General features: G+C 39.5%; 1 protein-coding gene across 7 annotated transcripts in view; it reads left to right on the forward strand.

Moving 5' to 3' along the window:
- Positions 1-21994, forward strand: part of LOC113885454 (GON-4-like protein) — an 88630-nt gene that overhangs the window by 43504 nt on the left and 23132 nt on the right. For all 7 annotated transcript variants that reach the window (XM_027530816.1, XM_027530829.1, XM_027530839.1 and 4 more), the window contains exons 11-17: positions 1252-1444; positions 8206-8307; positions 16306-16346; positions 16953-17056; positions 19755-19953; positions 20493-20579; positions 21621-21792. In XM_027530816.1, the coding sequence (XP_027386617.1) occupies positions 1252-1444; positions 8206-8307; positions 16306-16346; positions 16953-17056; positions 19755-19953; positions 20493-20579; positions 21621-21792 (898 nt within the window). The remainder of the gene's footprint in view (positions 1-1251; positions 1445-8205; positions 8308-16305; positions 16347-16952; positions 17057-19754; positions 19954-20492; positions 20580-21620; positions 21793-21994) is intronic.

The raw sequence follows: 21994 nt of genomic DNA on the forward strand, positions 1-21994 counted from the left end.
TCCTTTTGAATCTTACTTACAAAACAGAAACAGATTCACAGTCTTAGAAACAAACTAATGGTTACCAGGGGGAAGACTGGGGGCGAGGGCTGGACTGGGAGTTTGGGATTGACATGTACAGACTGCTGTATTTAAAACAGGTGACGAACAGGGACCTACTGTATAGCAGCAGGGGCCTCTGCTTGGTATTCTCTAATAACCTAAATGAGAAAAGAATTTGGAAAAACAATAGAAAATAAACGAAAAACAATTGGTGCTGCAACAACTGAAAATTCATATGTGAAAGCATTAAGTTTGATTTTACCTCAAATCACACTCAAAAGTTAAAATAGATAACTCGCCTAAATTTAAGAGCTAAAACGATGAAACTATTACAAGAAAACAGAGTGAATCTTTGTGACCTTTGATTATAATACTGTAATAGGTAGTGAACTCTTATAACTCAACAATAAAAAGACAACCCAATTAAACAGTGGGGAAAAATATGAACACACAATTCTCTATTTCTTTCCTTTTTTCTCAATAAAAAAGAATGAAGTACTGATAACATGCTACAGGATGGATGAACTTTGAAAACATGCTAAGTGAAAGCAGTCAGAGACAAAAGGCCGCATATTGTATGATTCCTTTTATATAAAATTTCCATCATAAGCAAATCATAGAGTCAGAAAGATTAGTGATTATTAAGAGACTGGGATGAGGGAAGAATGGGGGGCATCTGCTAGGAAAAATGGAGTTTCTTTTGGGAGTGATGAAAATGTTTTAGAATTAGATAGTGGTGGTGGTCATTCAAGTGTAAAACGTACACAGTTATGCACTTTAAAAGAGTGAGTTTTATGGTATGTAAATTTTATCTTAATTTAAGGATGACATCAAGTTTTTTGTTCGTTTTTTTGTTGGTGATGGTGCTGAAATTTTGGTTTTAAAACTGATGTCATTATAAGATACAAGGATATATTGTACAATGTGGGTAATATAGCCAGTATTTTATAATAACTATAAATGGAATATAACCTTTAAAAAAAAGAGATTGGTACTACCACCACCAACAAAAAACAACAAGGAAAAATAAAAAACAGTTGATGTCATTGTCCTTAATGTTTCTCAAAGAATAATAAACCCAAATGATTTCGAGAAAAGACCTTGTGGTTTAAGCTAAGAAGAGAAGCACACAGGATATGATGAAGTTTGGAGAAGCTGAAAGCATCAGGCATCCAGTGATAGACTTTTGTTTCCTTCCCCACTGTCTAGCCCATGGATGACAGTCTCATTGCTTTCCGAACTCGCTCTAAGATGCCACTGAAAGATGTTCCCTTGGGGCAGCTAGAGGCAGAGCTCCGAGCTCCAGACATCACCCCAGACATGTATGACCCCAATACAGCAGACGATGAGGACTGGAAGATGTGGCTGGGAGGACTTATGAATGATGATGTGGGGAATGAAGGTAACTGCTTTTGTTTGCATTTACTGTCCTCTCTGTCCATGGTCTCTATGGTAAAATTTTCATTAGTTAAAATCTTAAGGAAAGGGATGTTTTCAGTTGATTTAATTTTGTATTTAACAGTATACTCTAAATCAGTAGTTAAATCCCCCCTCCCTTTTTTCTGTTAAAGAGTCTTTTGGGGAATCTTTTGATTGCTAAGATTCTGCCTCTGAAACATAAATGTACATATAATTTTATATATGATTGCATGAGAGCGCATCGTTTTACTCAAAGACTATCGTGTTAGTTAAGATTCTTCCTGATGCAAGTGAAAGAATCCTAACTCTCAGCTTGCTGAAGGGCAAATAAAACCAGACTTTGGAAAGGGCAGAAAAGCCTGCAGTGGAATTGAGGCAGTTTAGGCCCACTTTCTCTCTCTACAGCTGTTACCTGTACTTCTTTTTGTCAGTCAACTCGATTCTTAAACCTTTTTTTCTACAAGGCTGGAAATATGATCATATGTACACCATTCACTTCTTGCTTTGTTCCCACATCAGAAGAAATCTCTTCTACAGGCTCTAGTTTTAAAAGTCCAGAGGAGCAACTGTGGTTTGGTTTGATCACATACCCACTCTTGGTGTTGCATGGCTTTGATAGGAAGACTGTTTAAGCATGGACGTCTGTGACTGGCAGCACCTCATAAACAATGGTTGGGATAAGCAGTTACTCAAAAGAAGTGGTAGTGTTTCCAGAAGTAGGGAAGGAGAATTGATCAGACACAAGCAACTTTGACTGCAGTCATACGTGGTGTGAGAATCCTTGCTGCAACCCTTATTTGTTTTAGAATATAAGTAAAAGTTCTTTCTTTAAAACAGTGAAATAAAGATTGTTAAAATTGTTTTTGGTGATTTTTTTTTTAAGTGTACTGTAGTGAAAATCAGGTATCACTCATCATTTTGTGCAGTGTTTCTGTAAATGTAGAGGAAATGAGAGATTGCCTTAGTTTGTAGTGATTTCCAGATGATTCCTTACCCCTTTGAGAATGTGCTGAAAGCTATGCAGCCACTCCCTGGAAAAATGTCCACATCTACATACATGAAGGTTTCTTATGTCACTTTCTTTGGGGAGATTTATAATTTTCTTGAGGTTCATTTATTGACATTTCCTTTTTCTGTCAACCCATCTCAAAGTCCAAGGCTCACAAGGCTCAAAAACCTCTGCAGAAAGAAATGAACAGGGACAAAGATAATTCTATCGATTTTATAAGTCTCAGAAATTCATTGTGTTATTTGTGTTTCAGAATCCATTTGTTATACTGCTAGAATTAGAACCCAGTTTAGTTTTCCAGGAACATGTCTCAAAGAAGTCTCAGGGGGCATGAAAGCATTTTTTAAATGCATATGATACTTCATAAGCAAGCTCTGCATTTTATCCTTAGACCTAAGCTAAGACAAAGTATCGATAGTGATTATGTCTCGTGGCTTTATTAGTCCAGCAGCTTTGGTGCCTTAATTGTTAACACCTTGGTTGAAAGAGCTGAGATACTGGCTATTGAGGAGGAAAGGTCAGACTGGGTTGGCTGTCAGGATTTTGGGAGCTTGGACAGTGCTTCTCACAGAGAAGGCAGTAGCAACCCACTCCAGTACTCTTACCTGGAAAATTCCAGGGACAGGGGAGCCTGGTGGGCTGCCGTCCATGGGGTCACACAGAGTCGGACACGACTGAAGCGACTTAGCGGCAGCAGCAGCAGCAGCAGGACAGTGTTTCTCATAGTTAGTGTCTAGAATTTGAATCAGAATCAGAGTGTGTTAGGATGTTTGTGTTGGATGGTGTTAAGATGTAAATTCCATTCCAGGGCCTTGCCCTGTACCTACTGAATCAGAATCTCTAATGGGTATCGTCTAGGGATCTAATTCTTACGTATCCTAAAGGTTGGAAACTACTGGCATGGGAGGAATAGAAGAGTATGATAAGGGTCAATTGAGGAAATGGAATAATGGTTAGTGGGGAGGGTGAAAATCTTTTCTTTAAAACAATTGTTTTGTTTCCTTAGTAGGATCTACTTAAAAAAGAGAATATGAATGCAGTGACTCGGGTAGATTTATAAACCACATCTACCAGCTGAGTTTAATGAGTGCTGGTAAGTAGGAAATAATGCTAGATATAGATCATAGAACCAAACTTCAGCCATATGCTGGTTTATTTTTGTAGTGTTATGTGGTTATTTTCATGTTCCTAGTACCATCTGCTCTTCTATTAAGAGTGTCATTTGCAAAAAATAATTTAAGAGGTCTACTAATGGAGTGGGTACACCAAATTGAGATCAGCTGGGTAGATGCTGACAATGGGTGTTAATATCAGTCAACAAAGTAATTAGACCCAGAGGGTAGGTTCCACAATCAAGGTACTAAAAGCCAAGCAGAACTCAGAAGAAACCTTCCCAAATGATTTTTCAGCATGTTTACCAAATGAATTCTCTGAGAATATCGGCTGGCCCACTTGTATGATACAAGCAGAAGCCTTCTTTGTAGATCTTGCACCTAAACAGATGGGGGTCCAAACGTATGTACAGTATCCATTTGATATAGGCTTTCTCCAGAACTTACATTATTCGCAACATTTGTAAAGAATCTGCTCTAAAGAGGCTTACGTAGAAAGTACTGTAGAGATTAGGAAGACAGGATTCCATTCCCAAGGATTTAAAACATTTTTATTGGGGAGATAACCTATAGATGGGTGAAAAAGACTTCACATTTAAATAACTATATACAAACAATGCAGATTTATATATTGGAAACAGAATAAATGTTGAGTAAAGAATATCAGGTTAGCTAACACAGCATTGTATGTTAATTATACTCCAATAAAAATTAAAAAGATTATCAGGTTAGACTGGGGCTTATCAGTACAGATTTTTCAGTGATGGTGAATCAAAGATGTTTGTGTATATATTTTTATTTTTAATGAAAGATACTCATTTGTTGTGAAAAATCAAAACATTATGGAAGGGCACAAAGTGGAAAGGAAGAATTCCATTCTTCAGTCTTTGTTAATTCTTTCGAACTATTTTCTGTGTATCTAATCAAGCACATATTTATCTTTTTTTCCATGAAAGGCATCATACTATACATGTTATCCTGCATCTGCAACTTGCTTCTTTCACTTACTATAATTTAGAGATCTTTCTATTGTAATGTGTACAGATCTCCCTCTTCTGTTTAATGGCTGTAAGGTGGTAAGGTGTTTTTGTTTTAATTTAGTTCCTCAGTTGCGCTAGCCGCATTTCAAGTTCTCAGTTGGCTCATGTGATTACTGTTGTACAATGCATATGTATTAGAACATTTCCAGCCTTGCAGAAAGTTCTGTTAGATGATGCTCATCTAAAGTTGTCTTGGGAAGAATTTCACCTTAATATAACAATTCTGTATTTTATTGACTCCTTCACAATTTTTATTTAGCAGTCTGTAGGGAAAGAGCAAATTAGCCAAGATGGTGGTGGTCAGGCTCTCTTGCCCCACAGCCTCTTGCTCTCGCCCCACGTTTTGTAAATATATGGTTATGTAACAGCTGAGATCACTTAAAGCACTGTGCATCATGATGTACCTTCTTGGTCATGGGCCACTTTTGTTCTGTAAACACATAAAAGCTGCCCCTAAAAAGCCCTTGAGGCTGCATTATGGCTGTGTGTCAGCTGTGTCAACCATGAGTGAATACAGTGTGTCTGCTGCTTCGGCTGCTGTGCCAGCCTGGGGAGAAAAAACAGTCTGCAGTTCCTATGACTCCTTGAGTTTTCTTCTAGCTTCCCTGCTTGCGCCTTGCCTACCCTGGGTTCAGAGAATAGCGTGCACAGTGAGGAACAGCAAGACAATTGGCATAGTTGACAGGATACCCCCGAGGTAGAGGAGCCTGAGGCTCCAACACATAGCATGTGTTACCAGGAGGCCACAGTTTTCTCAGTGTGGATGCTGATGGAAGACTGGGAAGTGGCAGGTAGTTCACCAGATAGCATTGAAAAGGCATTACAGGTGGTGAGTTCCCGTTTGCCTGACAAGGTGGTATGGACTGCTGCTGGCACCGTGGGGTGGATTTTCCTAACTGCCTTGAAGGCGAATATGGATAGTGCCCTTTGTGATGCCATGCAAGTGTGCCAGTTGCAAAGAGAAGAAGAGAAGTTGGAACCTTGCCTTCTTGGTGAAACAAGAGATGCATGGCCTTGAGGAGGAACCCAGTGCCTCGGACTGTGAGGTAATGAGGGACGATGCTGACAAGGCCCTATTTACAGCAGAAAGTGAAACATGAGCAGCCTATGGCCCAGCGGGAGCATCCTCAAGGGGCCCCCAGTGTGACTGAGTTCACGACGTATTGCCCATATACTCAGGTGGAGTTGGTTGACTTGGGTAAGCAGTTTCAGCAAAAGCAGGGGAACCGTTGGCAGCATAGCTTTTGTGAGTCTGGGACACAGGAGTGTTTGGTATCCTTTGTTCCAGGGACAGAATAGAACAGTTGGCATGTATAACCACTCACCCCTCATTGAGACAAAGGTTGCAGAATGCTAGGTGACTCATGCAGGGAGTGCCTAACCAAACACATACCCTGATGGAATGGATTAATGCCGTCATCCACACCATGTGGATGAATGCAGAACTCCCAGACACTAGCTATGGAGGCAACTGCAGCTGGAGCAGCAGTTTACCAGGTGTGAGAAGCACCCAGAGCAAGAGATACAAGCAGTTACATGAACTCGTGATGTGAGCTGTGATCCTGAAACTACAGATTCGTGATTGAGCTGTGAACGCCACAAAAAGCCCCTCTTCGAAGGGGTGGGCTGCCTCCTGTGGGAGGATTTGGTGAGCCCTTACTGAGAGAAGTAGAGGGAGAGCGTGCACAGCACCATTGAAAGTGTGAAGAGCCTGAAGGGGGCCCTAGCTGGCAGGGGCCGCTTTTGGGTTACACAGATGCAAATGTGGGCTGATTGGGTGAAGGCATACTGTTAGGGCTGTGTCCTGTCTTTAGATCTAGCTGTGTCCTCTCTTGCAGATTTAGAACAGTGTACTGTGAAGGCTGTGTCCTAGATTTAGAACAGGGTTCTGTGAAGGATGTGTGCTGTGATGTGTTACTAACTTCTGACTCTCTTGCAGATTTAGAAGTGTGAAAGCATTTGGAAGGAATCATGTGGGTGGGCTGTGAATGCTGCAGAAATCCCTCTTTGAATGGGTGGGCCTGGTGCCTGTGGGTGGTTTTGCGGGTCCTTAGTAAAAAGCCCTGCAGGGGTGGAGTTGCCTCTGTCGAGGCTTTCCTGCAGTCTCACAAGGGCAGACGGTGGGCTGGCCGTGGAAGATAAAGGCACTCCACATGCAGTGGGGGGCTCTTCTAGCCCCATGAGGGCAAGGACTGCAACATGAGTTCCAGGTGACACCGGGTGTTGCGTTTCGCTCTGCACTGGGGATGTAACTGTTTGTTGTAGCATCTACTGCTGTGTAGAACGTGGGTTCGAGGATCTGTGCTAACTCACCAAGGGAGTATCGTGGAAGATGGACTGCACGTGGATTGTGAGGCGAGAGACCCTGAAGGGGTGGGATGTAAGGAAAGAGCAGGTTAGCCAAGATGCTGACGGTCAGGCTTTCTTGCCCCACGGCCTCTCTCACTCGCCTCACGTTTTATAGTCACACGATTAGGTGGCAGCTGAGGTCATTTATAGCACTGTGCATGTATGTCAGATGTACCAAGTGGTCATGGGCCACTTTTGTTCTGTAAACATATGAAAGCTCCACCTGAAAAGCCCTTGAGGCTGCGTTATGGCCGTGTGTTGACGGGGTCAACCACGAGAGAATATAGCCTGTCTGCTGCTACGGCCGCTGTGCCAGCCTGGAGAGAAGACACACGTCTGCAGTTCTATGACTCCTTGAGTTTTCTTCCAGCTTCCCTGCTTGTGCCTTGCCAACAGTGTGTGAACAGTGAGACAGAATCTAAACAACATGATAGCATCAACATTAGAGAAAATTATGAGGGAGAAAAATAGCCATATTTCTGTATTCGTATATAACAAATGTTTAGTATTTTTTGTGTATTTTTAGTTATTTCTGAGTCTTACTGTAGGGATATAATTTCGTCATGCTTATGAGTGCTATATGAGTATTGTACTTTTGTCATGTATATATTGAATATGTATATAATGCTTAAATTCTGCATGTATCTTCTGTCTTATACTGAGGCATCTTAATTATAGTCATTCCTTAATTATTGGGAATTAGGGTTATTTTTTTTTCTTTTACTGTCAGTGCCTTTGTATAAAGAATTTTGGAAAAATATTATTTTAATGAGATGCACTACTCTAAGTGGGTTTACTGAGATAAATTATATGTTCATTTTTTTGACTTTGGCTGCATTTTGAGAAATTTAAGCCTTGTTTGGAGCGAGGAAGGAACTTAGCTTAGTGGGGAGAATAGATGAGATGAGTCAGCTGTGGGAGATGATCTATACAGAAGCACTGAGGAAAAGAAGAATAAGTAGTTTAGAAACTTCGGAATAGGGAGTTCCCTGGCGGTCCACTGGTTAGGACTCTGCCTTCACTGCCAAGGGCCTGGGTTCAATTCCTGGTGAGGGAACTAAGATCCTGCAAGCCACATGGTGTGGCCAAAAAATAAATAAATTAAAAACTTCAGAATAAATGTGCTTTTATTTATCTACCACAGAGTAGATTTCCTGTGGTGCTGAACATCTTAAATATTCTTTGGAGATATGAGTTTACAGTTGAATAAGTGTCTGAAACTTTTTTTCCCTAGATGAAGCAGATGATGATGATGATCCGGAATATAATTTCCTGGAAGACCTCGATGAACCAGACACAGAGGATTTCCGCACTGACCGGGCAGTAAGAATCACCAGTGAGTCTGTGTGTGTTATGAGTCCTGCTCTTGACTTTTCCACATCTAGCTTTGTTTACTTTGCAGAGTTTTGAGGGTGAAGCAGCCCACTCAAGACATTTAAGCTTCCTCTGCCTATTTATTTCTATAATTCTTTACATTGACATCTATATTCAGGAATCCTGTCAACATCCCACAGTCATGTATTGAGTTCAGTATTTGGCAGCGATTGTACCAAAGTAAGACATGGCCTCTGTCTGTAGGATGTCAGCTTAGTAGGGGGATACAGACAGGAACAGTTACAGTACAAAGTGATAGGTGCTGTAATAATAGCTTATATATTGGTGGCCTAAAAGAGGGTATAGTGTCCTATGTATACTATGGCTTGGGAAATGACTCACAAAATGATTCACCTTAGTTTAGAAGGAGTAATAAGGTTTTGGTGAATGGGGGCAGAGAGGGGTTTTGTAAATAGAAGAAGATTTTGCAGACCATGAAATTATGAAACAGCAATACATGTATTTTGAAAATAGTAAGTAGTTTGATTTAGTTATCTGAGTTGTGGTAGGAAGTTAAGCAATGTTCAGTTCATGGAGAACCTTAGATTTGATTTTTATCTGTCAAGAAAGGTCAAAAAGTTTTAAGCAGGAAATCAATAGGAACTGATTTGGATTTTAGAAATATTATTTTGATTTAATGCCAGTTTAATGTATTGATTTTGGTGGGTAAAGAGCAAGATTGGAGGCATGGGAAACAATAACTTGGCTTGAGTCATTTTTTTTTTTCTAATTTTATTTTTAAACTTTACATAATTGTATTAGTTTTGCCAAATATCAAAATGAATCCATCACAGGTATACATGTGTTTAAAAAAAATTATTGCATTGCTAGTTTGCCAATAATGGATAACATGTTTCAGGAACTGTTGATTTGTATTGAGTGTGTGCAAGTCCCTGTACTTGGATAATATACACCATATGGTGAAGGTAAAATGTTGGCTCTTGACAAGGTTATGAAGAAAGATTTATCAGTGTCCAAAAGTGCTTATCATGTACCTAAATAATGTAGGTCTTTATGTCGAGAGAATTATGTAAGCACAACCCTTTAAATGTTCGGTTTTGTTGCTTTAGTTCATCTTTCATATTGTTTCTGAGATTAGAGTGTCATTTTCTTTATGAAGGTCTTCCATTTGTTTTGGTATCTTATGATAGTTAAGGTTAGAAGAAGCACTGAAAGGAAAGCACCAAGAATCAAAGAGAAAGTGTAGGAAAAAAAGGCTTGAGGATTTAGATTTTGAGAAAACGGAAGGATTGTCTTGAAAAGTATGAGAAAAACCAAGAAAGTCTTGTGTTTCAGAAACCAAGGGAAGAGTCAAGGAGTGACTGGTCCACAGTGTCATGTGCTGGTGGTTATGAAACATTATTTGCTTGAAGCAGAAAAGTAGGAGATTGCATTTCAGTTTAGTTCTCATGCTGGAATACATTTGCCTTCCCCTTTTGTTTGTCTGTGACTTTCTTCAGTTGACCTTGAAGAACTTGGGGGCTAGGGGTGCTAAACCAGTGTGCAGTGAGAAATCTGACTGGAAGTTTTGACTGTCCCCAAACTTAACTGCTAGTAGCCTACTGTTGAAGGCTTAGCAATAAAGTAAATAGTTGATTAACATGTATTTTGTATGTAATGTATTTTATGTACTATATTCTTATAATAAAGTAAGCTAGAGAAAAGAAAATGTTATTAAGAAAATCATAAGGGAGACAAAATACATTTTTATACTACTGTTTTATGCATACTTCCAAATGTAAGTTTGTGTTAATCTGTTTACAAGATGAATTCTCTGTCAGTATCGGCATTAATATTATCTCATATGACACAGAATACTGTAGACATACATGTCACAAGCACTGGATATGAAAAATGAGAAGATAATGTGAAAAAGAAATCCGTGTTTATTATGGTGTAAGGATTCATGTATCAATGAGGAAGAAGCAACACTATGAGGGCTTGATGATAGCCTAGTGTAACTGATAGAATTGCTTCACAGTACTCTTGCCTATGGATACATGAATTGTCACAGAAATTTTATGGCATACAGTATTACAGTCATTAAAAAATTAAGATGATGGCATCAGGTCCCATCAGGCAAACAGAACGGGGAAAAGTGGAAGCAGTGACAGACTTTATTTTCTTGGGCTCCAAAATCACTGTGGACAGTGACTGCAGCTATGAAGTTAAAAGATGTTTGCTCCTTGAAAGGAAAGCTATGACAAACCTGGACAGCATATTAAAAAGCAGAGACATCACTTTGCCGACAAAGGTCCGTACAGTTAAAGCTAATGAAGAAGCAGCAGTACGATAGCTTGATATAGTGTAATTGATAGAATTCCTTCACCATACCCTGCCTATACACTGATGAAAGAACTGTTACAAAATTTTATGGCATACAATATTACAGTCATTAAAAAAAACTTAAGATCCTGCCATTCACTCCCATTATTTCATGGCAAATAGAAGGGTAAAAAGTGGAAGCAGTAACAGTTATTTTTTTGGGCTTCAAAATCACTGCAGATGGTGACTGCAGCCATAAAATTAAAAGACATTTGCCTCTTGGAAGACAAAATATTAAAAAGCAGAGACATCACTTTGCCGACAAAGGTCCATATTGTCAAAGCTCTGGTGTTTCCAGTATTCATCTATAGATGTCAGAATTGGACCATAAAGAAGACCAAGTGCTGAAGAATTGATGGTTTTGAACTGTTGGGACTGAATGGAGATCAAACCAGTCAATTCTAAAGGAAATCAACCCTGAATATTCATTGGAAGGACTGATGCTGAAACTGAAGCTCCAGTACTTTGGCCACCTGCTGTGAAGAGCTGACTCATTGGAAAAGACCCTGATACTGGGAAAGATTGAGGGCAGGAGGAAGGAGCAGCAGAGAATGAGATGGTTAGATAGCATCACTGACTCCGTGGACATGAATTTGAGCGATCTCTTGGAGATAGTGAAGGACAGTGGAGCCAGAGGTGGTGCAGTCCTTGGGGTCGCAAAGAGTTCAATACGACTTAGCACCTGAACAACATTACAGTCATATTCATGAACAGGATTGGAAACACTGTTAAATTTTTTATAATTGTGATAGATTGATACAGGGTTTCTCTAATTACGAGAGAGAGGCATACTGTAAGATAATGTAATTTTTTTGAAAGCATAATTATGAATCAGTAATAAAACTAACACATAGTTGAAAGTGAAAGTGTTAGTTGCTCAGTCATGTCCGACTCTTTGCAAGTCCATGGACTGTAGCCCTCCAGGCTCCTCTGTCCATGGAATTCTCCAGGCAAGAATACTGGAGTGGGTTGCCATTTCCTCCTCCAGGGGATCTTCCCAACTCAGGGATCAAACCTGGGTCTCCTGCATTGCAGGCAGTTTCTTTACTGTCTGAGCCACCAGGGAAGCTCTACCACATAGTTAAATTTATGTTATATCACTCACTTTATGCCTGTGTAAGGATAGGTTATCCATTTCAATACAAGTCTTGCACAAGATTTTCTAATACGTGGGCAACGATGATGATGACACAAAAACATCTCATACACTTCTTGCCAAACAATTATTAAATTTTCACACAAAGGCAAACACATCCACCACAGATAAGTTTATTAACTGTGGGCATGATGACTGTTAACTATTCATTAAGTCATAGTGGATCATCATAAAGGCCTTTATCCTCTTTGTCTTCACATTGAATCAGCTGAGGAGTAAGAGGAGAAAGAAGGGGGTTGGTCTTACTCTTCCAGGGGTGGCAGAAGCAGAAGAGGTGGTGGAGGAGGAAGGGGTGGCCAAGAGTGTAACTTTATGGAAATACATTATAATTTCTGTCTGACTTTTTGCTTTTTCATTTCTCTAAATATGTTTCTGTATGGTCCAATCCCTCTCCCCACCATATGCTTTGGTTTCAGAGTCTATATATCATGAAGGCTTCATGCAAAAGAAATCAAAAGGAGTCTTGAATAATCAGAACTCTTCTGCCAGATTGTCTGATATCAGTTTGTTTTCTGACACAGCTTCTTTGTCTTCTTGCTCGTGGTCTGGCACTAGTCTGGGAGCACTCTTCTCCATCAAGGCATCTTCTTTAATTCCTCTGGCCTGGTGTCTGTTAGCTCTTGAATTTCTCTAAGATCCAAAAGTTGAATCTTTACCCCCATGTTTTTTGGGCTGTATTCACAATCTCTTTCATAATTTCCTTGATTGGCTCTGTTGTAAATCCTGTGAATTCATGCATAATATCTGAACATGGTTTTCTCCAATGGGGAGTTATTGTTTCAGGTTTGATGGCTTTCTTGGGTTTTTCTTTAACAGCGATGGCATCTTCAATAGTGTAATCCTTCTTCCAGACTTACATTCTCTTCATCGAGGACTCTGCTGTAGCATTGATGATCCTTTCCATAGAGTATCACGCATAATGAGGCTCATAGATCCTTATGACTGCTGATCTGAAGGCTGAATTAGAGACGTGTTCGGAAGCGAGTTGATCACTTAAGACACCTTCAGTGTTGAATTCATTGGGCTCTGGGTGGCCAGGGGCATTGTCCAATATCAAAAGAAGCTTAAAACACAAGGTATTTCCTGACTTCAGGGACAAAGCATTGATGAAACCAATCCAGAGAAAGGGCCTTCTTTTTTTTATATCCAAAGACTGGTAACTCCTGTTTATCTTTTTCTTTCAAGGCTCTCGGGGTGAGCAGCTTTATAGAGAAGGATAGTCCTGGTCATAAACGAGACCATAGTCTCTGGTACATATTGGGCAATTTAGCATTTTCTTGTAATGTCATGACTGTGCTTCTGCACTTTAGCTAGTAACAGGAGGTAACTATGAAATTATTGCAGGAGTACAGTATATGCCACAGTTACTTTTATGCAGTTACGATTTCATACTGAATCTTTATATTTGTGTTTCTCTGAGTGGCACTTTGTGTCGTCTACATTTGCATACATTTTGATAAATTTTAACTTTCAGAGTAGATTTGTGTATATTTTAATGATAGTTAATGATAAAGTAGACTAGTATCTATATGCAGTTTATGTGTTCATGGCATACCTCACTTTCTCTTAAATGTTTTATATTCTAGACTGCGGTTTGTCTGAGAGTTTTTTCGAATTGTTGCACATCCCCTTCCATTTTTCCAATAAATTTATTGAAAAAACTCTGCATATAAGTGGACCCATGTAGTTCAATTCCACGTTAAGAATCAACTGTAATTTCTCAGTGAGATCCTCCTCATTGAGGATTGACTTTCTTGCTTTGTATTCCATACGATTTTATATGTCCTTTTTAATGCTCATCTCTCTCATAATTGCTTATTTATATCTTGTCTCCTCCACTAGACTGTGAGTTTCTCATGATTTTATTGCCTTTGAGCAAGTGTTTTTCACGGTGCTGATAATATTTGCTGAAGAGTAGACTTTTCTGGGATGCCTGAATGAAGGGTCCTCCTTTCTAGTCATAGCGTTCTGTGATTGTAAGTAAAAACTGGGATAGAATTTTAATTTTGTTTCTACCCCTTGTTGTCTTACGTTATCATGTTTAATTACAGTCCTTTTAAGAGGACTTATGTGGATGATAAAAATTTAAAAATAAAGAAGCTTAGAATCACAGAGTCTGGAATGCTTCTGTGATTATGTATATTTTCCTCCCACTTAAGCATTTGTTCATAGCTTCTCTGATGTGACCTTTCAATCTGTTTGGGAACCTCTGGTGACAGGGAGTTCATCAATTCTGCAGATGCTGTGTCCTGCTCTTGAACACCTCCTCAATTAACATTTTCCTTACTAAATCTGAATCTTTTATATTTGTTTTTCCTTTGTTCCTAAAAAATGTAACTTACTACCAAGTGTACGTAGTATAGTATGTTTCTTTTCCTACATTTTTTCTTTACTATGCTAAACATACCAAGTTTCTTCAGTTCTCTAAATGTCAGACTTTCCGCACTTCAACACCCAGATTACCTTCCTCTGGATATTAGCCTTTATTTTTAGGAAAATTTCTCCTACATTACGTGTTTTTATGAAACTCTTCAAACATGTGGACACCCATATACCAGGGCTTCCCCAGTGGCTCAGTGGTAAAGAATCTGTCTGCAGTACAGGAGTTTCAGGAGATAGGGTTCAGTCCCTGGGTTGGGAAGATCCCCTGGAAGAGGGTATGGCAACCCACTATAGTATTCTTGCCTGGAAAATCCGATGGACAGAGGAGCCTGATGGGCTGCAGTCCATAGGGTCGCAAAGAGTTGGACACAAATGAAGTGACTTAGCACACACACCCTCACCCATATACCCACCACCTAGCTTCTGCAGTTAAGTTTTCATATATTAACTTAATTATGCAGCTCTCCATCTATTTCTCTATCTATCTGTTAATCCTTGTTTGTTTATTCTTTTTAAAGCATTTCATAGTGAGTTGTGGATATCTAAACATTTCAGCATGCACATCATTAATTAGAACTCAGTATTGTTTACAGATTTTCTTTTTAGGTAATGTATACATACTGTAGTATAGAAATCTTTAGTGTACCATTCAGTGAGGTTTGTCGTGCCTCTTTGTTAGAGGGATGTACTCAACCCCTAAGAAGATAGAGATTCATCACCCCAAAAAGCACCTACTTGTCCCTCCAGATCAGTCCGCACATCATCCTCCCTGGTGAAACCACTGTTCTATTTTCTTATATCATAGATTAGATAGACTTGCCTCTTTTAAAGCTTCATGTAAATGGAATCATAGTATGTATTCTGTTATGTAAAGCATCTTTCACTTAGCATGATGTTTCTGAGATTCATGAATATTGCTTGTATTACCTAATTTCCTTCCTTTTTATTGCTGAGTAGGATTCCAGTGTATAAATATACCAATTTGTTTATTTGTCATCAATCCCCAGGTGTTGATGGACACCTGGGTTCTTTCTAATTTCTAGCTATCTTGAATAAAGATAGCTCTGACCTTTCTTCAAAAGTTTTGTGGACAGATGTTTCATATCTTTTGGGTCAGCTCTCTAGGGGAGGAATCATTGGTCATAAAGTAGATCTATACTTAGTTTTCTGTGAAATTGCCAGACCTTTTTTCAGTGTCTTTCCTTGTACATTGTTTTTAGAGTTCCAGTCACTGCACATCCTCACCAACATTTGGATTTTGTTTTTTTAATGCCCTCTTGAGAAGGGCTTTTATAGTGATGATCACACTCTGCTGTGATTCAGTGATATGCTTGCCTTCTTGGTTACAAGCACTGTTTTGGAGCCATTGTGTCATTGATCTTTTTGTGCACTTAAGAAACTGATTTTTCAAAATCCTAAATGTAAGACTTTAAATTTATCCCCATTATATTTCATCCAATTAATTTGAGAAAATTAGAACTCTGTCATCTGTTGGTCTGGTGATCCCTTTTAGCTTTTTATTATTTGCACATTTGATAAGTGTGTTTTCTGGGTGTTTTAGGTTGTGAATGGGATTGCTGAATAGTTCAGGCCCAAAAGTAGAGTCTTTTGATACACTACTGGAGACTTCTGTCTTGATTCCATTCAGTAGGATAGCACTGAATTCTATCTACCCATTCTCCTTTTAGTCCATCCAAGAGAGAATGTAATGACAGGAGATTTTGGTAACTAATAAACTTTGATTATCCATATCTTAGTAAAGTTTTCCTTAAGCTTTTAGATAGCCTTTTCAACACAGATTATGAATTTATCACATTATAAAATCATCTAGCTTACGTTTTTGTTTGTTTTCTCACTAGAATTTAAGCTTCATGAAAGTAAGTTTCTGTCATGTATCTGAGCATCTAGAACAGAGATTAAAGCATATAGTTGTTCAATAAATGTTTTTAAATGAATGAGTGAATGATGGATATTAATACATATGAAGATTTTGTCCAAAGCCTTGCTGAAAAAAGCTTTCTTTGTTTTCTTGAAATTCCCTGTATTGCAAAATGAAATAAACATGTGGCAACAGAATACTGTTTGGCTTTTTTGCAGAAAAGGAAGTGAATGAACTGATGGAAGAGCTGTTTGAAACTGTGAGTAATGGTCTTTGAATGAGAACTCTGGATACTAAAGCTCTGGATTCTATACTAAAGAGCTTTGGATTCTTCAGCAAGCTCTGTCCTTTGGTCTCAGGGCCCCTCTCTTCAGAACAGTGGTCTGACCAACCCATTCTCCTTTTAGTCCACCCAGGAGAGAATGTAATGACAGGAGATTTTGGTAACTAATAAACTTTGATTATCCATATCTTAGTAAAGTTTTCCTTAAGCTTTTAGATAGCCTCTTCAACTATCACATGATAATCCTTAAAGATTGCAAACTAATTTTAGATTATTCTCAGCACAGATAATTCCCTTTCTCATACATTTCTCTCTTGAAAGATAATCTGATCATTTTGAGTTATCTGTGGTGTGTCTTTACCACTACAAGGTGATAGACTGAGAAACTTTTTTTCTGGCATAAAGATTATTCCATGTGCAGAACTGTGCAAGCCCAGAAGTGAGAAAGGATCCAGTGCAAGCTCTTTCTGTGTGCCAGCATTATTATAGTCCTGTAAACCAGTCTTCATTTTCCCTGTCACTGTTGGAGTGACTTTTACATGCCCATTCCCCAGGATAATCCTTCTTTTCCTTTGCCCTCAGTTTCAAGATGAGATGGGATTCTCCAACATGGAAGATGACGGCCCAGAAGAGGAGGAACGTGTGGCTGAGCCTCGGCCTAACTTTAACACCCCTCAAGCCTTACGGTAGGCTAACTAAAGACCTTGAGACCTAGAGTAGAGGAAAAGTGTATGTCTGAGAGTGAGTTTGGAGAAGTTTTGGTTAACAATTTCCCATCCCTGACTACCTGCTGTTACTGTTATAAGGATGCTGAACCCCATTGGCAGTGTTGGGTGTGAAGTGAATAATTCTCCTTATGGGGCAGTGCAGCTCTAGACCAAGCTGTATCTGTTTGGGAAGGGAGAAAAAGCAGTAGCTGGCATTCATAGCAGCTTCTCCAGGTGAGTGGTGCTGGAGAGGTGTGTAGGACTCTGCATGGCCAGCCACAGAAGCTACCCCAAAGTTTAATAGCCACTATGTCCCTTTTGTTTTTCTGTTTGCTGTTAACATCTAGTAAAAGTTAATGAACCTTTGTTAGTCTCCAGGGCATTAACTGAGCAAACCATGAAGCACCTTCAGTAATGTCCTGGAGTCTGAAATATGTTTACTGTCCTCTTCACATGAATTAGCACTTCTCTTGTCCCACCCAGAAGGTAGAGGCTTTAATTTTCCCCCCTATATTTGTGATGAGTTTGCAGATTTCATCTGTACTTTGTTGTTATCCATTCTGAGTAGCAGCCTACTATCATTAGGTACTGGCTAGATGTCAGGGTATGGTTTGTGCCATGGATGGAACAAAGCAAAACCCAAGGACTCATAGCCTTTAATTAGTCCTTTGGTTTAACTGGAGAGCTCTGGATCCATCTGAAAGCTAGACCTTCAGGTAACGTGCGATTTAGTGAAAAAGACAAGGTATACTAACCAATATGTAAAAGTCAGAAGTATCAGCCATTCTCCATTACATTAAATACCATAATATAATCACAAAAGAAATCTCAAGAGTTCCTTTTTCCCCCCAGGTTTGTTGAGTTATAATTGGCAAATAAGATTGTAAAGCATTGAAAGTGCACAGTGTGATGATTTGATATACATATCAACTGCAGAAGGATTGCCCCATGAAGTTAGTTAATACTTCTGTCACCTTACATATTTACCTCTTTTTTTTGGAGAACATTTTCAAGATATCTTAGAGTCTGTATTTTGACCGACTTCTCCCAACATTTCATAGAAAACAATTCTAGTGTAGCAGAATAGAACCTGAGCACTTTTTATCATGGGGTTTGTTCAGTAAACGTATTTCATTTCCACTCGTCACCTCTGTGTATGAACTTTAAAAATTTGGGAATTACGGAACTACTTAAAAATTCTTATTCCAGTTCAGTTACCTTCTGATATTCAGTTGCTCTGCTTGGGCTGCTGCTGCTTTTTTTCAGCTGGAAATGCAAACCTAGCTTAATATTTGAATAATTAAAATATCACATGGAAAGTGCATTAACTGTGCTCCCCATCCAAGTAATTCTTACTAAAATCAGGTGCAGGCTCTTTTCATTATCTAGCTTTTTTCCTTTGTTCTTCTGTTCCTCGGCTAGTTATGCAGATAATCTAGAGTTTTCAGTTCTCAGTAAAACTGTATGGAGGATAGTCTCATTCTTTAGATTTTCACCCTGTGCCTGTCCATTCTTGCAGTAAATACTGAAAAAGGAAACATAATTTTTATCCTCAGAGGCTATTGAAAAAAAAATATTATCATTTAGCTATTGCTACAATCTAGAGGATTTATTGAATTACGATAACCTGCTGGTCATAGCTGCTTGAGCAGGTTGTATCCTGGTTTAGAATAGCAGCTTGGGTGTCTTCTTCTGTCTCTCACTCAGAACTAGCATTTGGATTCTACTTCAGCCCCCAACAGAGTTTCTCTCTCTCTCTCAGGAGGTGGTGGGGAGAGGGTAGTGACAGAAAGCTTGGAGGAGGAATTTATTTAGAGGCTAATGCTTGGTAGGGTCATGCTCGAACCACCTTCTCACTATTCGTCTAGACTGCCGTGTGCTTCAGGGCTTCCCAGGCGGCACTGGTGGTAAAGAACCTGCCAGCCAGTGCAGCAGATGCAAGAAACGTGGGTTCAGTCCGTGTTTTAGGAAGAGCCCCTGGAATTAGGAAATGGCAACCCACTCCAGTATGCTTGCCTGAGAAATCCCATGGAAGGAGGAGGCTTGTGGGCTACAGTCTATAGGGTCGCAGAGTCAGACAGGACTGAAGTGACTTAGCATGTGTGTAGGCACCATATGTTTTAGTTTATGCCTTTTGTACTCCAAGCTAGAAAATCTTTGAGATTTTAAGAAAGGAAGTCAGGGCAACCTGATTGGATAGGAGCTGGAGAACAGGAGAAACTGGACCTGGGGTGGGAGTAACATCTAGATTAGAGAACAGATGTTGTGCTTTGGGAAGATTCTGTATCACCATTAAGAATAAGTCCCAGATTAATGTAACTGTCAGTGGGATGTGAAAATCGTGGGTTCCCATTAGCTCCTTGGCTGCTTTGTTATCCAGACATTACCACATGTTTAGATTTTAGTTTAATTTCACCTTCATTAGTGTATTACTTAGAGTACTGATTGTAGAAGAATAGGTGGGGGACGATTCAGAACCATCTTATTTGAATCTGTGCTAAGAAATATGGGAGAAGATTTGGGTAGGCTAGGAGTTTGCCTGTTGGCTAAAGTGAGACTTGAGGATTAGCAGTAAATGGAAGTTGCTCAGACTGGCTTAGCTCATGGTAGGAAGGAACTGGATGTGTTTTGGACTCGTGAAAATATTCAAATCTAGTCATCTCCCTGTGGGGGATAGGTTTGAGGAACCACTGGCCAACTTACTAAATGAGCAACATCGCACCGTGAAGGAGCTACTTGAACAGCTGAAGATGAAAAAATCTTCAGCCAAACAGCAGCAGGAAGTAGAGAGGGTTAAGCCCCAGAGGGAGAAAGTTCATCAGACTCTGATTCTAGACCCAGCGCAGAGGAAGAGGCTGCAGCAGCAGATGCAGCAGGTAAGACTCTTCTTGGTAATGTTAGTATTGGATCATCTTCATCTTTTGAGATGAAGCCAAAAATTAGCAGCTTGTGAAATCAGAAATAGGTGTCTTGGTAACCATTGAAACCACAGGACCACAGCATCTTCATGTCGGTCAGGACCTTGAAAAGTCACCATGGTCATGTCTGTATGGCTCAAGTCAGAATGCATATCAGGACTCTGGTAGTTTTCAGAATGATAGATTTCTAAGAATCTTTAGAAATCCTTTCTGAATTTCACAGCTTAACTGCCAGAGTAGTTTTGTTTTTTCTTTTTTTCTTTTAATCTTAGTCCCTCTAGTTTGAAGTTAAATTTCCCCTGGTTCTGTCAGTTTGTTCAAGTGGAACACATCTGAGAAAAAACGTTTACACCAAGATACTGTGTTGTTCTCATAGCCTCTCTACAGAGTAAAACATGTAGGATAAAGTCATGAACATCTTGGTGTAAGGTCTTCTGGGTTCCTGAGATGACAGCATCATAACATGTCACACTGTATTATTTTCTTCTCCTCCCCAGCATGTTCAGCTCCTGACGCAAATTCACCTTCTCGCCAGTTCCAACCCCAGTCTCAGTTCGGAGGCCAGTACCACCAGGATATTTCTTGTAAGGTTTCAAATATCCCTAATCTAAAGAATTGTGTATGCAGTTAGTTAGGAAGTTATTTCTCACAGATGTTGACTCATCATAAGCTACATTTATTCTTCTCTCCTGTTTGTATTGGTAGGTATTCGTATGGCTTCCTGTGTTTGCTGTAAAAACATAAGTTACTGCTTCCCATGAAAGGACAGAGAGTGTATTCAATTGTCTATGACTGTTTCTCTTACCTTTTTATTGGGTACTCTTCCTCACCTGTAGATCCTCCCATCTTAGGCTTTCTTGTTATTCTTGTACTTCTCTTGTTATTGAATTCATTATTTATTAAGCTTGATATCAGTGTTTTACATATAAAATTTTGCTCATGGCATTTTGAAATATTTTGGAGGAAGGGCTTTTAATTTCAAATTTTGGGGAATTCCTTGGTGGTCCAGTGGTGTAGGATTCGTTGCTTTCACTGTTGGGGCCCAGGCTCATTCCCTTATTGGGGAGCTAAATAAGATCCCGTGAGCAGCAGGGAATGGCCAAAGAAAATTCACATTTTAAAATCTGAACTTTGGGGCCAATAATAGCGATGTTCTTTGCCTCTCAGGTAATTCTCTCTGGAATCTGAGGTGCCTCATAGTCAGAACTTCCTTGGATGGTCAGCAGATTATGTTTCCCTCTTATTGTGTTCAGGGGATCATGAGAAATACCTTGTTCTAGGTGTTATTCAGAGAAACAAAGAATTATTATTATTTTTTTAAGTAATGGGTCTCACTCTTGAGAATTTTAATTCCAGCTGGGGAGCTAGAACATACATCCAAATGGCTGAGGAACCCTGAGACTGAGAATAAAACAGGAACGAATTAATGTATCACACATGCCTAAACATCTGAGAACTCAGCAGAAGAGCAGTCTTAATGGAAAAACGTTAATTATGAAAGTCCTTGTGATGATTTTTATCTGTTTTTAGCCTGTTGTAGGAAAGACTGGTTTTCTCTCAGAGGCTAAGGGCTACTGGTATTAATTGTCTGGAACTTAGATGTCCTTTGTGTCCTGTTTTCCCAGAAAGAGCTGGGAACCTTTGCTCAAAGCTCCATCGCCCTCCATCATCAGTTCAACTCCAAGTTTCAGACCTTGTTCCAACCCTGTAACCTGATGGGAGCCATGAAGCTTATTGAAGACTTCAGCACACATGTCAGCGTTGACTGGAGTCCTCGTAAAACTGTGAAGAAGACTGGTAGGGAACAGATGGGTCCGCTCTAAGTTTTTACTTGCAGTGCAAGGTGGCTGTCTTACCCCACAGATCATTTCCTAGGGATAATTTCCTAGGGTTGGAGGAGACAGGGTATTTGTAATTCTTCCTTCTCTCTTTTATCCTTCCTTTGTGTTCGTTACCTAACTTGGAGAACTAGGTAATAATACTTGGGTTTAAGTAGAGG

Source organism: Bos indicus x Bos taurus, chromosome 3, assembly GCF_003369695.1.
Source record: "Bos indicus x Bos taurus breed Angus x Brahman F1 hybrid chromosome 3, Bos_hybrid_MaternalHap_v2.0, whole genome shotgun sequence".
NCBI lineage: Eukaryota > Metazoa > Chordata > Mammalia > Artiodactyla > Bovidae > Bos > Bos indicus x Bos taurus.